Source organism: Notolepis coatsorum, assembly GCF_963971535.1.
Source record: "Notolepis coatsorum genome assembly, chromosome: 11".
In the NCBI taxonomy this organism is placed as follows: Eukaryota; Metazoa; Chordata; class Actinopteri; order Aulopiformes; family Paralepididae; genus Notolepis; species Notolepis coatsorum.
The window spans coordinates 43,255,989-43,270,890 of NC_140175.1; the positions used below are offsets into that span (position 1 = coordinate 43,255,989).

At 44.7% G+C, this 14,902-nt stretch overlaps 1 protein-coding gene across 1 annotated transcript in view; it reads right to left on the reverse strand.

Moving 5' to 3' along the window:
• mcc (MCC regulator of WNT signaling pathway) overlaps nucleotides 1-14,902 on the reverse strand; it is a 311,681-nt gene that overhangs the window by 289,360 nt on the left and 7,419 nt on the right. Inside the window, 1 exon segment of the mRNA XM_084325292.1 lies at nucleotides 12,244-12,488. Within this exon segment, the coding sequence (XP_084181418.1) occupies nucleotides 12,244-12,488 (245 nt within the window).

Below are 14,902 nucleotides of genomic sequence, written 5' to 3' on the forward strand. Positions count from 1 at the left end.
GTGTAACTGTTCCGCAACAGTAAGTGACTTCCGGGGTAGGCCTGATTGGCCCCGACAGGCACGTGACGCGCAACTTTCTCTGCCGCGCGGCACGCTCCGCGGAGCCGAGCGGCAGAGCTTGCGGAATTACGTAACCGTCCAAATACGCCATAACTTTCATTCGGCGCTATAGCTCACCTGGCAGACCAGTGGTCCTGCGATCCTGCGGTCCGTTGTTGGTGAGTTCGAAACCCATCAAATCTTTTTTTTTTAACGTGATTTTTTTTTTAACATGTATTCTTTCGCCGGTTAAGGTTAGGCATGGTTAAGGTTAAGGTTAAGGTTAGGCATTGTTTCGGAGTTGGTTAAGGTTAGAACGGTTAAGTTTAGGCGCTGTTAAGGAGCTGGTTAAGGTTAGAGTTTGTCTTAGAGAATGGCAATATTCTTTCTATGGTTAAGGTTAGGCATGGTTAAGGTTAAGGTTAAGGTTAGGCATTGTTTCGGAGTTGGTTAAGGTTAGAACGGTTAAGTTTAGGCGCTGTTAAGGAGCTGGTTAAGGTTAGAGTTTGTGTTAGAGAATGGCAATAGACAGCCTATTTCCGCGCGACAGCTCTCAGCAGCCTCGTTGCGCGTCCTGAGTTTGCCGCATCACGTGCCTGTCGGGGCCAATCAGGCCTACCCCGGACGTCACTTACTGTTGCGGAACAGGTACACGCGCCTGGGCCTGGCAAGATGAATTTGATGCTGCTCTCCCCAAAAGGCTTTGAAGTGTGTTCTCAATGAATGCGCAGGCATTAGAGCTGTGAATCTTCACTGGCCTCACGATTCGATTACGATTCAGCTGTCCACAATTCGATTAGAGTCTATTCTACAATGCATCTCGATGCAGCTCAATAATATATTACATCCTCAATTTTATAATCTATATTACTGCACAATGCACATGGCTACTTTTTCATCAATTAATAGTCAGATAAATTAACTTTTATTTAGAAATTTAGAATTAAATCAGAATGTCAAAATAAATGTCTTTACTAGTGTTGCATAATACAGATACTAGAAAGTTATCTCGATACCCAGCTGTTAAAAACGGTTCAATACTCTTTATTAGTATCAGTATCAATACTTTTAGAATAGCCTGATGCTGTATTTTCTATGAGTTGAGTGGATGCATGACCAGAGCACTAGCTTTAATAATAATAATATATTTGATTTGTAGGGAGCTTACATTGTAAAAGAACATAAAAGCTAGCAAGAGAGTAAAAAATAAAAAATATATATTTTAATAATCGATTATGTTCCGTCACTGCATCGATGCAGAATCATCCACGTCCGCATCGCATCTTAGAATCGAGAAATGTCCACACACCCTGGCTTTTATCCCCAGGCCATCAGGATGCTCAATGACAATAACACTATGTAACGAACCATCAAATACACTCACAGCACACACATCCACACGCACACACTCACTTTAAATAAACAACTCACTGTAGCACCCACTTTAGACACTTTAACACACTTTATATTTATATTATTGGTAAAGAGATTTGCACTACAACTCATACCACCTTACCCTAATTTGTACCTCATCCCATTTCTGCATTGTACTTTATATTGTATTGTAACTCAGTTACACATTTTTTTCTACTCTGTATTGTATATTGTATATATGTATATTGAACACTTTTGTTTACACTTGTTACGTACTTTTGACTTCTATTTTTACTTATTTTATTTTTATCTAGCACACTCAGGAGCAGAACAGGAAAAAGCATTTCATATAAAAGTATTCTGTATTTTTGTATGACAACTAATAAAGAAACTTGAAACATGAACTTGAAACCCTAGCAGGTATTTGCCTCTGTTCCCCCTAAAAGGCACAGAGGTCAGAGGCCAATCCATACAAAGCAGTTGAGTCCGTCTAATTGAGTTCACTTCTGTGAATGGAGCCTGTACGAAACAAGCTGAGAAGAAAACACTCCCAGTCATCAGAATAACACACGGACTGATGCTACAAAGAGCAGCGAATGACAACAAAGGTTACCAAGAGTTTAGCTACACAGCCATGTTACACAAAATATCAACTAGCATCATTACTGATACATTCATAACCGGTTGATATTAAGAGAGGGAGATTAGTGAATGAATCTCAATGAAAAGCTTAGCTTGCAAGATACCTAGTTCACAGACTGTTCATCAAGTTTGATTTGATTTGATTTTTATTTGTCTCGAACATAGAAACATAAAACAAGTTTAAAAAACAAAAAGGTAAATAGTCAAAGACTATTTCCATAAGTGTTCGAGAAGGAACAGGGGGAAGTAAAACAACTTATCAAGCCCTGCCCCTTCCTTACAATATTTAACATTATAATTTAATAAAAATAAAAATAATATAACAAATAATAGAAAATAAAATAAAAGTACAGTTTTTTTATATATCCAAATATCCAAATGAGAAAAAATAATAGGCAGTCACATTACCTATTACTCGCATCCAGACCATTCGAGAGTGATACCCCACAAACTGCAATGCACATACTTTTAAGAGTTGTACGTACCTTAGGTTGCTTTAAACTATAAACACTCTCTCTAGCCATGAAAATGTTTTGAATGTTTTGAATACATTTTTATTGTCAGAAACATAATTTGTGCAGATTTGAATTTGATTAAGTCCATGAATTTTAATGTTTGACTCCTTACAAACAGACTATTTGTGTGATCTAAATATCTACCATGATATACTATCCGTATGGCTCTTTTTTGCAGTGTGCATATCTTTTGTAAGTTGCTTTTATAAGTATTTCCCCAGGTTTCAACACAATGATAGATATGGTACAATGAGTGTGCAATATAATGTATATAGAGTTTTCTGATTCAGAATATATCTAGTCTTACCCAGTATACCAATACTTCTCACTAACTTTGAACACAAATATTTTATATGGGGTTTCCAGCAGAGTTTGTGGTCTATTAAGACCCCTAGAAACTTGTTTGTATATACTCTCTCAATTTTTACATTATCAATTTTCAGTTGAGGATCAGTGTTTATTTTACAATTTCCAAATATCATGAAGTTGGTTTTTTTCAAATTGAGTGATAACTTATTTGTGTCGAACCAACCTTTTAATGTCCATTTCTATGTTTGCCACTTTTAAAAGCTGAAGGTCATCCCCCGAACATAAAATGTTTGTGTCATCCGCAAAGACAACAAGTTTCAGTATGTCAGATACTTTATATCATTTATGTATAAAATGAACAATTTGGGTCCCAATACTGACCCCTGTGGAACACCACAGGTAATGTTTAAGCATTGTAACTTGTGCTGACCCCCATCAGAACAAATTGCTGCCTGTTACTAATATAGCTTTTCAGCCAGTCTAGAGCAACCCCTCTGACACCAAAGTTGACAGCTGTAGCTGGCTTTTTACTTTGCTCTGTCAGTTTAGTGCCAGTAATTGCCAGCCACTGTTTGCCTACTCGTGTTTTATACCTACTTGTTGGGTGCTGGAGACTTATTAGGCATTAGCTGCCAAGTTAACCATCCACACCAGTTTGTCAACTTCAACCCAACATGACAATTACGCATCCCTTAATGTTCAACGACATAGTGGTAATTACCTGAACCTGAAATTGACACTAGCCAACAAATGCTAGTCGCCTGCCTTCTTTGACAGGTATCCGGCTTGACTTCCATACATTTTTCCTCATCTAAAAACTAACATAGGCAAGTTTTGGCCAGCTGCCAAAAAGAAACGTTAGGTTATGACTATAACCAAGTTCTGTTAGTTAGGGGCGATGCTTGGCTTCGCCTTCTGCACTATCTCGCGTACGTGCACGCGTACTGAATAAACCACAAATGTACCTCTAATACCAGTATTAGTCTGACCACACCCCTCATCAGCTTACCTTCATAAGCAGGTGTGTGGTCACCTGCTCTCCTCCTTCCCAAGCTTTCACCACAAGGTGAGGTCAAGGGCTGCAGCGGCCGTCCGAAGCCAAGCATCGCCCCTAACTAACAGAACTTGGTTATAGTCATAACCTAACGTTCTGTATCGTTAGTGGCTTAGCTTGGCTTCGCCTTCTGCACAAGGGAGGCCAAGCGGAGCCACTTGGCTGACAAATACACCCCGCTGACAGCCCCCCAAAACCATCAGAACAGGGAGGGCCGAGCCCCCCCGACCCCCCCTAATGGAGGGTAGCCCCCCTATTAGGGACGTCACGGGAGGGCGACGGACCCGACCGTGCGAAGAGGCACTCAAGCAACTCAACGCACAGGGTGAGCAGACCGTGGCTTGACCCACGACTACACACACGCACAACCCGCATGCCACCCGGGAACGAACGGAGGAACAACCTCGTTACTGCCCCCAGAATCACGGGGTCAAGGGCAAACCCAACCCCGTGGCAAGGCCGTAGCAGCGGAGCACGAAGGAAGACCCAGACCCACCAAAAGGACTGGACTCCCTGGAATGGGGGCCCGGAGAAGTCCATGATGCCAGCATCAAGACCCCACCAGGTGGGCACGTAGTGCCCCGCCCCCCACATCGCCAGCGTATTCGGACAAAGGCCCCTCAGTTACTGCACCTGGTATTCCCAGGCGGAACCAACCAGGCCAGTAAGCCGAGCGGGCCCCGTCCCCCCAATAGTACACCGCCTGGCACACTGACCCTGCAGAATAGGCAGTCAGCATGGCCGTAAGCACACAAAAAAGGTTAACCAACGGAAGCAGGCAGCGCACCGGGGAAAAACCAGGCAACAGGCTGTTAACCCTAGCCTGGAGACTGCGGACGAGACAGGCGCCAGAGGGGACAGCTGAACACAGCCGCCCCGGCGGAAGGAGCGTAAGCTGGCGGTGTTGCATGACCAAGCCTCCATTTAACAACCCCCACCCAGAGGGGTCGAGGCAGAGAAGGCTGACACGATTGGCAGACGTCATGAACGTGCAGGGGCACCCTCAACCGGTGAACCCGGGAGTTGACACTGCTCCAACACACCAGGGAACCAACCACCTCGGTGTTACCCAATGCGGTGGTTGTTCCTATAACCCCTCAAGAAAAAACTCCAAAACACACCTGCGGGTATACACCGGCTATACCGCAGTACAAGTGTTTCAGTTTCCAAAAAGGGTTAACCCAGGCCTACGGGTCGCAAACATCACTTCGGACCGGGCCTGGCGGTACGGGAAGCACAGGGTCACCAGAGGAGGTCAAAAAACCACCCCCACAGGCCCCTCTTCGCCATGCGTGAGAGAGGAGCGAAAAACAATGGAGAACCAGCCCCTAAGCACACCGTACCTGGTATTCCCCGGCGGTCTCCCAACCAAGTACTAACCAGGACCAACCTGTGTAGCGGCCGAGATCCGACGAGATCGAGCGCGTACAGAATGGCATGGCTGTAAGCCATGACGACAGTGCTGAGTAAAAACATACCCAACCAGGGTCTCCATAGCGCTTAACCCTGTGACACCCAGACCGACCTGGCATTTTTCCCCCTGAAAAAAGCCCAAGTCCCTCAGGGTACCAGAACAGCAGATCTGCATCCCCGGCGGACAACGGGTTCAACTGATCTGGACCAGCGTGACCAGAACCAGTCCCGTGCCCTAACCACGCCGACATGCCCCAGGAAAAGGGCAGATATGCGTGTTGATCTTAACATGAAAAGAAGGCGCCACCCAGACGTCGGGACGAACCGCGCCTGGTGGCCCACCCCAAGGGCGTGAGACCCCACTACATATGTTCAGATCCATCCCGTCATCATCCCCCAGACATGAACGAGGATCCGTCGACAACCCACCCAGGTCATGGGATGTGGTCGCCGGAAGAGGAAAAACCCCCATCTCAGTTGCTTTATAAAAACGCTGTTTCAACCACAAGCAACTAAGGCGTGCCAGTCAATCGCCTGTTTACAGCGAGCTAGCACTATACGTGCGTCGGGACACACCCCCATCAATGAACAGGCTATTTAGACCTGCCATTGAATCCCCAAGGCGCCCAGGGGAACGACAAGAGGGGTGTGACACTCCCTAACTCCAACACTTCTGGAATAGAAAGAAGGAAGCATCAACAGTATGTATCCCAGTCTACACAGCCGGGGTAAAAAATGTTCACATTTTTACATCCCACCACCCTCCCATAGGAAAGAGACGGGGATCCCCAGAGAGACTTCCCACGCGAGCTGTACAGATTGAAAAGAATATATTGCACCTTGAGCCATGTAAAAAACTGGTTTTAGGGCCTCCGGGGAAGAGGCACCGAACCCATACACACTCAATAAACGAATTGAATCGAATATACATACAATAGAAAAGGACCCTTCTAGAGGGTCCACTCACTTTGACAATCTGAGGAGGAAGGCTCTGTACTCTGATGGAGGCTTCCTCACATGGATCACATGGAAGAAGGAGTCCGAACTCACAGAAGGCCTGAGTAGGCGCTTGGTGAGGAGGAGCCCTGACCACCCCCCCTGAAAACAGATCCATCACATGGACCTGAACAGCACACGGAAGTCCTACCAACAGAGACGCGCACGGTGACGTACTCTATGGCGGGGGAATTCCTGCGGTGCACACGCCCAATATACCAGGCCGTGGGACCAGGAACTCCCTCCCCCCCCCCCCCCCCCCCCCCCCGTAACGTGCCGAACCGCCACGTGACGGGAACCTTGAAGGACAGGGGGTGTACCCCTGACCGACAGAACAACGGGGAGAGGAAAGGTTACCAGTTCACCCCTTTACGACCCCACACCCATGATACGACGTAACGACAAAAAGAGAATATGACACAGTCATAGTCAACCCTATGAAGCGTTTCACAGCTCCACACAGCGCACGAGCTAACCTGCTATCTGATTTTTACTAAGGAAAAACACAGAATAGAGAGGGCTCTAAGAACCCCGGTCCAACATACACATGTGCTTCTGTGGTCAGTACAACCCAGTTGCAGGTCACATGACACACACAACCCATCATCATCACAATGAGAGAATACATCATTCTTGATTAGTATCGACCACAGGCCTTGCTAAGCACACATGACAGCAACCAAACCAATTTCCCTTTAGGAAATAAGTTTCTCCAGCAGATTTAGCACAACCTCAGCAATCAAGCTGAGAGTTACATCGTATCCCTACCACACAAAAGACACAATTAATGCACAACATGTCTGATAGGAGGTGATAAAGTCCCCAGGGAACCGGGGGGGGAAAAACACAATCCTCCTATTTTACCCTCAATACGGCCAGTTAAAACAGGAAAACCTGTTAATGTGTGAACTCACTGTCCATTGTCATTACAGTCTGAGAAAGAACATTCTTTTACTCACTCGTCACCAAGCATAGCTTCATAGGTTAGTTGCCTTAGTAGTGAGTACACGGTACACATAAACACCATGATGTTTCTCACACAACAACCAGATCAATACATCACGACCTGCACAGAGAAGCTACTGCCAGTGACAAAAACAGCTCACACACAACCCGCAACGTATCTCAAATGCATTGCAACAACACACGTTTTGGGAAAAAACACCGTCATTCACAATACATTTAGCAAGGTAAAACCAGAAGACGTGTTATGAGGGTCTGGCCAACCCCGTACCTGCCCGGAACGCAGATCAGCGAAGTGCAGTCATAAGCCACCGTAGAACACAGCCCTCTTTGTTGACGCAATCCCCGTCTAGGCTCAGGCAGGGTTGACGAACATCCCCTGTCAAAGATGACGTCGTGGTCAAGAGTGTAAAACATGTTAAAAATCAAAGCACGTTCAACAGAATAGCATCAAGCTAACGGCTGCTCCAACCGTTCTGGTGCTATCGCTTCCGCTCGCGAGACGCCGATCTACGACGCACGCGATCAGGAGCGAGCTCCCGGCGGCGCGCGAGAAGCCTAAGCTACCCCGCGCCAGGCCACCGACCGGCTAACCGTAAGCTATGAACATGTAAACAATGACATAACACTCACCCAGACAGGCCGCCGTTCTGAACCCTCCTCACTTTTTAAGAGAAAAGAGAAAACAAGACGTCAACACCGCTTCACAACGGTGACATTAACACGTCCGGCGGAATCAGCACAGTACCAACTGGCCTGTATAGCTGACTTTGAACATGAATCTGCCGCTATCGCACATTACATGCACATATCCCCTCGTGAAGGAATACTCTCATTTGGATATGAAAGATGGGGTCTTAACACGGTGACAGAGAGAATCCACTCGTCCAGAACACACAGGGATCACCAGTGTCAATGGTCGCGGCCCACTAGTTAAAACTATAATGGTCGCCAGACCAAGGCCTTCTGTCGCCTAGACGGCTAAACAAAGGACCCTAGCCTGGGGCCGGTTTCCATAAACTTTGTCTAGTAGCCCCCATAGCACTAACAGACAAGTGGAGCCCGCCAGCAAACACTACTCACCCAACCTGGAACGCACCGCTCCTCACAACAGCGGCATGTCCGACAGTTCAGCTGTGGCCTGACAGGTTTCACCCCAACAAACACAGCAAGGAACTGCAGTTGAGAAGCATGCAGCGGCGTGCTCCCAATACGAAAACCGGTGGAGGGTTTGTAGAATGATCATCATCTTCTAGACACTCCAGTACGAAGACAATATCGCCGTATTTTCTCGAAAATAGTGAGAGAGAAAATAAAGATATGATGTCAACGTATCCTTGTTTCCCAAGCTGTTCCTAATCCAATTTCTTCCATCATGGTGTCAAGTGTGGGGATCTACCGAGGCACCTCTTCCTTGTGGTGAAAGCGAGAAGGAGGAGAGCAGGTGACCACACACCTGCTTATGAAGGTAAGCTGATGAGGGGTGTGGTCAGACTAATACTGGTATTAGAGGTACATTTGTGGTTTATTCAGTACGCGTGCACGTACGCGAGATAGTGCAGAAGGCGAAGCCAAGCTAAGCCACTAACGATACAGAACTAGGAATCCACTGGTGTGGTTTTTTGAGGCCGATACCAATTTTCTTACCCATATCGGCTGATAGATTGTTCTAGACATGCCTATATCTTCAGATAATGAAGTGGTATCATAAGGGTTGTCCTTTCCACCCGGTTCCCACCTTGGAACCCAACCTGAGCATGACATAAGAGCAAAATGGCCGCTGTGTGAATATGGTCACTTAACTCTTTGACTGCCACGCTGCACGGAATCGTTTTCTGATGCTGGGATCATTACAAAGGCATGTTTTATGATGGGGTTTGGTAAAATAGATGTTACCTTTGTCAGCAGGTCCACCAAAACCCTGTCCACTCTTGCTCCGAAGTGTCTTGGGTCAGAACAATAAATAACGTTAGTTGGCCCTGGCAGCGCCCAACAGATGATGTTATCGTTACATCCAAACAGCCTGTTTGAAAATACTGGAATCCAACATAGTCTGGTGAAAACGCACCTTATGCTATGGATGGATCGTCACCGTTTGTCCTCTTCATAATAATCTCCAATAGTTCGCTTGTCTAGGCGATCGCCATTGCCGAATGTTAGTTGGCCCTAGTCTGGAGTGCTCTCAACTCTGGTGTCGGCGACTACCGCGGAGCGGTGAACAGATGTTACATGCTCGGTCAGTTTGACTATAGTATTTTTATGATTTACCAGAAGTGCTGAGTCCGATGTAGTCTGGTGAAAACGCACCTTATCATCCATAAGTGTGATAATTTTGTCCTCTTCATAATAACCTCCAATAGTTCACTCGCCATTGCATAGACAGTCTGGCCAGCAGTGAGTGAGCAACCCCCCCCCCCCCCACAGTAAACTAGCCCAGTTCAAAAGGTAGGCGATACTGCCACCTATCGGGATTCGATCGTCATTTCAATTCCAATTCACACAGAGCTCACACAAGAACATCTTCAACTCATTCAGAACGCAGCGGCCTGCCTGATCTCAAACCTACCGATGTCAGCCCATGTCACCCCACTTCTCAGGGACCTGCACTGGCTCCCCATTGCCGCACGAATACACTTCCAAGGCCCTCGACCTGGCATATCGTGTGGCGAAGGGAGCGGCTCCCGCCTACCTCCGGTCAATGGTCTCTAACTATACACCCTCAAGACCCCTATGCTCTGCATCTTCTGGCCGCCTCAGACCTACTCCTATCCGAGCTCCGGGAGGGTCATTTACATTTACATTTACATTTAGTCATTTAGCTGACGCTTTTATCCAAAGCGACTTACAAGTTCTGTACGACAAGCCATCAGGAAGGGCACAACTCTATCAGCTGAGTAACAAGGTTCATCAAAGTGTTGAGTGCTACAGTGTAGGTTAGTTTATTAGGACAAGTGCATGACAGTATGGTTAGTTAGGGTTAGATAATTTTTTTTTTTTTTTTTTTTTTTTAGATAATGGTTGAAGAAGTGCGTCTTTAGTCGACGGCGAAAGATTGGACGTGTTTCGGCTGTCCTAACTGGGGTGGGTAGTTCATTCCACCATTGTGGGGCAAGGATTGAGAATAGGCGACTTCTCTTTGATGACCCTCCCGGAGCTTGGATAGGAGTAGGTCTGAGGAGGCCAGAAGATGCAGAGCGTAGGGGTCTTGAGGGTGTGTAGTTAGAGACCATTGACCGGAGGTAGGCGGGAGCAGTTCATCAAAGAGAAGTCGCCTATTCTCGGTCCTTGCCCCACAATGGTGGAACGAACTTCCCACCACAGTTATGACAGCCAAAACCCGTCCAATATTTCGCCGTCGACTAAAGACGCACTTCTTCAATCATTATCTGAAATGAAGAAAAAATTAAATAAAAAAAATGTAAACCCTAACTAACCTTACTGTCATGCACTTGTCCTAATATACTAACCTACACTGTAGCACTCAACACTTTGATAGCGTTGTACCCTTCCTGCTGTCTTGTTGTACACAACTTGTAAGTCGCTTTGGATAAAAGTGTCAGCTAAATGACAAAATGTAAATGTAAGAAGGTCCGGCTGATTGTTTAGAATCATAATAATAATTTAAAAAAAATAAGAAATTTAAATAGTATTTACGTTTTTTGGCGGCAAACTTTGAAAAACGAGTATATTCGTTTTTGGCGTTCAATGAGTTAAGGAGAAAATAGCTGAAATAAGTTCTTCAAACTAAAGTCTTTGTCAGCGTTATTGTTTTATTCACTTGGTAGGTTTATTAACTCATTGACTGCCACGCTGTTTTCCCATCTTTACTTCCTGGCGCCAGCGTTGTTGACCATTTTCACGATGTTTGCGGACCCATCGTATATTCTATATTATAGCTATGGAGACAATAGTATGGCTCATTTGACATGCACTATTTATAGTCCAACACTGACAAACCAGTTCATTTCTACATACTTTCGTTTGTGCGCTATTCCACGCTAAACATCGCCCTTTTCCAAAAAAAAATTATCTAGAATGCGAGATATGACGTGTTATATGCATATGCGCAAATCGTTCGGGTTGCTCGCCTGAAACCTATATTATTTCCAAATCAAAGGTATATACCATATATAGATGTTTCTTCACAAAATCATCAATGGGGGGGGGGGGTCGTTTTACAAAGCTGCAATCATTACCAAAAGCATGTTTTAGGTTTGGTAAAATACGACGCTGTGATCAATACAAAAGCATGTTTTAGGTTCGGTAAAATAGACCTAAAATAGACCTTACCTTAGTCAGAAGGTACTCCAAAATGAATAATCCCAGTAGTTCCGTCACGATCGCAATTACTCGTGTGCATTGGGCATGGCTATAATACAGGAAACAATAGGTTTCAGGCGAGCAAATCTACGACAGATGGCTCTGTGCTGATTCACTTTGAGGGGGATTCTGCAGCCAGAGGCACAGAGAGAGAGAGAGAGAGAGAGAGAGAGAGAGAGAGGGAGAGACCTTAGAGACCCAGTTCAAAAGGTAGGCGATACTGCCACCTGCCGGGATTCAATCATCATTGCAATTTTAACGTAGGCAGCTGTGCCAGGGAGACACAGGCAGGTCCGTGCAAGTGTTTAGAATGGGGAAATCGGAAAAAGGAGAAAAGGATCAGGTTTTGGCGCTCAACGGTTGGATTCGAAACCTGAGAAATCTCAGGTTTGGCGCAGAAAGGTTAAGAGAAACTCTACCTGTATAAAGGTCAGAAAGGTCATTCGACAATCGCCCCAAATAAATCAGCTGTAAAAAATTTAATCAGGCCGATCCCAAATTGCTTTCTCAAGCTCATATCATCCAATATCGATACCAGTACTGTATATCGCTACATCCCAAACAAAAAAAAATCTGTTTCACGCCCCCTTTCTGACGACGTCCCTGTCGCTCACCCACCCAGGCTGTTGTCGCTGCTCGTGGGCCAGGACGTGACGCACTCCGGCCGCTTCCTGGTGTCAGAGTCGTGGGAGCGCTGACACAGCTCACCCTCCTCCTTGCGGATCTCCTGCAGCAGCTGCATGCGGCAGCGGGTGAAGTCCTGGAAGGAGATCTTTCCCTGCTCATCGGCGCCCAGTTGGCCCATGATCTCGGCCACAGACTCCTCCATGTTGAGCTGCCGACACACCATCAGCAGGTCGTTCCTGGGTTGGTTGGGGGAGTGGAGGAAAGAGATATGATTGTTTATTATTGTTTGTTAGCAAAGGATCCCCATTAGCTGACGCCAAGACGTCAACTAGTCTTCCTGGGGTCCGAGACAACATTAAAACATTACAACATATACATTGCAATTAAAACATAATACAATTAAAACATAGCAAGACATACCAAATAAGGAAACACAACATAGCAAGACGTACCAACCGAGGAACCACAACAACATTAACACACAAACATATTATATCTAAATATGTACATCAACGGTAACATATTGCATATCTCAGCATTGTCAATATTGGCTACATGTAAGATTTTAATTTATTTTTGAAGCTTGCTACACCTCTTATGTCACGTATGTCACTTGGAAGATAATTCCATGCCCTGATAGCCCTATATAAAACTGTTCTTTGCATACTGTTAGTGTTTGTATGGGGTAGAATAATCTGCCCTCTACTTGCCCCTCTGGTAAAATGCATGTGCACATTTGAGGCGTAAATTATTTTATCCGTGATATATTTAGGACTGTGGGTTGTGATCACTTTATGAAAACAAATTAAAAGGTTGGCAGAAAGTCTTTTCTCAACACTCCTCCAACTAAGACGTTCATGCATTTGAACAACACTAGTCCTATATGAACAACCAAGAACGAGTCTTGCTGCCTTATTTTGTACCACTTGTAACCTATTTAGCGACTGCTTTGAAGCAGAAGCCCACACTACAGAACAGTAATCCAAGTGGCACAAAACCAAAGCACAAACAATCTGATTAAACAGTGCAAATGGAAGGAATGGTGCACATTTCCTGGCAGTAGCAATAGCTCTACCCATTTTAAAAACAGTTTTGTTTATGTGATCAGACCATGATAAAGTACTATCAAGCCAAAGGCCTAGAAGCTTAGTTTTTTCAACCTGATGTATAGGTTGACCTGCAATTTGTAGAACCAATGTAGGTTTACGTGCCAATCTTTGATTGGTCCCAAAAAGCATACAAACAGTTTTTGATATGTTAAGCACCAGCTTATTTGTTTTTATCCAGTCATATAAAATGTCCAATTCACCAGCCAAAACCTGATTGAGCTCAGAGTTTGTAGCTGCAGCATAATAAAGGGTTGAATCATCAGCATATAAAGTCAGACTAGCCTGATGAATAGAAAAAGGCATATCATTAGTAAAAATAGAAAATAAGAGGGGCCCCAGGCAACTCCCCTGTGGGACACCGCATTCTAACCCTCTACTGCCTGACAAAGCACCATTAAAATAGACCCTCTGAGACCTCGAGGACAAATAACTCCTAAAAAATAAAATTGCTGAGTTATTAAAACCATAGCAAATGAGTTTTTGTATTAAAAGATTGTGATCAATCACATCAAATGCGGCACTGAAGTCTAACATAATAGCACCCACCAGCATTGAACTATCGATAGCTGAAAGCCAACTATCAGACATTTGTGTCAAAGCAGTACTGGTCGAATGACCTGCCCTGTATGCATGTTGGTGTACAGTTGTTATGTCATTAGCTGAAAAGTAGGCCTGGACTTGCTCAGACACAATTTTTTCCAGTAATTTACTGAGAACAGGTAAAATGCTAATAGGCCTACTGTTGGGACCTCCAAAAGGTAATTTAGCATCTTTAGGAAGTGGAATGATCTTTCCCTCCTTCCATAACAAAGGACACATGCCACTGATTAAACACCTATTAAAAATGTGACAGATTGGTGCAGAGATATGAGACACAGCTATTCTCAACAATTTGCTATCCAGGTGGTCATTACCAGTGGATTTAGAGACTGGTAGAGAGCGCAATAGCCTATCCACAGTCACAATATCCACCTGTTGGAATTCAAAGACACAGTTTTTATCCTTCATAATGTGTTCTTTTATCAACACATCAGAGTTGTTATTGACAGTATTATCCATTCCCTGCCTAAGCTTGGACACCTTGTTTACAAAATAGTCATTAAAATAATCAGCAATGTGAAGAGGCTTAGTCAGATAAATACCACCTTCTGATTCCACAAACGAAGCCAGGGCAGATTTTTTACCCATGATTTCATTCAGTACATTCCAGAGTTTTTTACTGTCTCTACTGCTTTCTGAGATTTTCTGCTTATAATAGGTTCTCTTACTTAATCTGTTAATTTTAGTAACCTGGTTTCTTAATTTACAGTAATGATTTCTATCTTCAATTAGACCTGATAAAAACGAAATCTTCTTGGCCTCATCTCTTTGCAACATTAAGTTCTTTAAAGAGTTATCAATCCAAGGAGCACATTTCGCTTTGACAGTGAACTTTTTTAAAGGGGCATGTTTGTTCACAATTGTCATTAAATAATCCATAAATATATTTAGAGCTACCTCAGCATCATCTACAGACCTCACATCCTTCCACTGAACTGAAC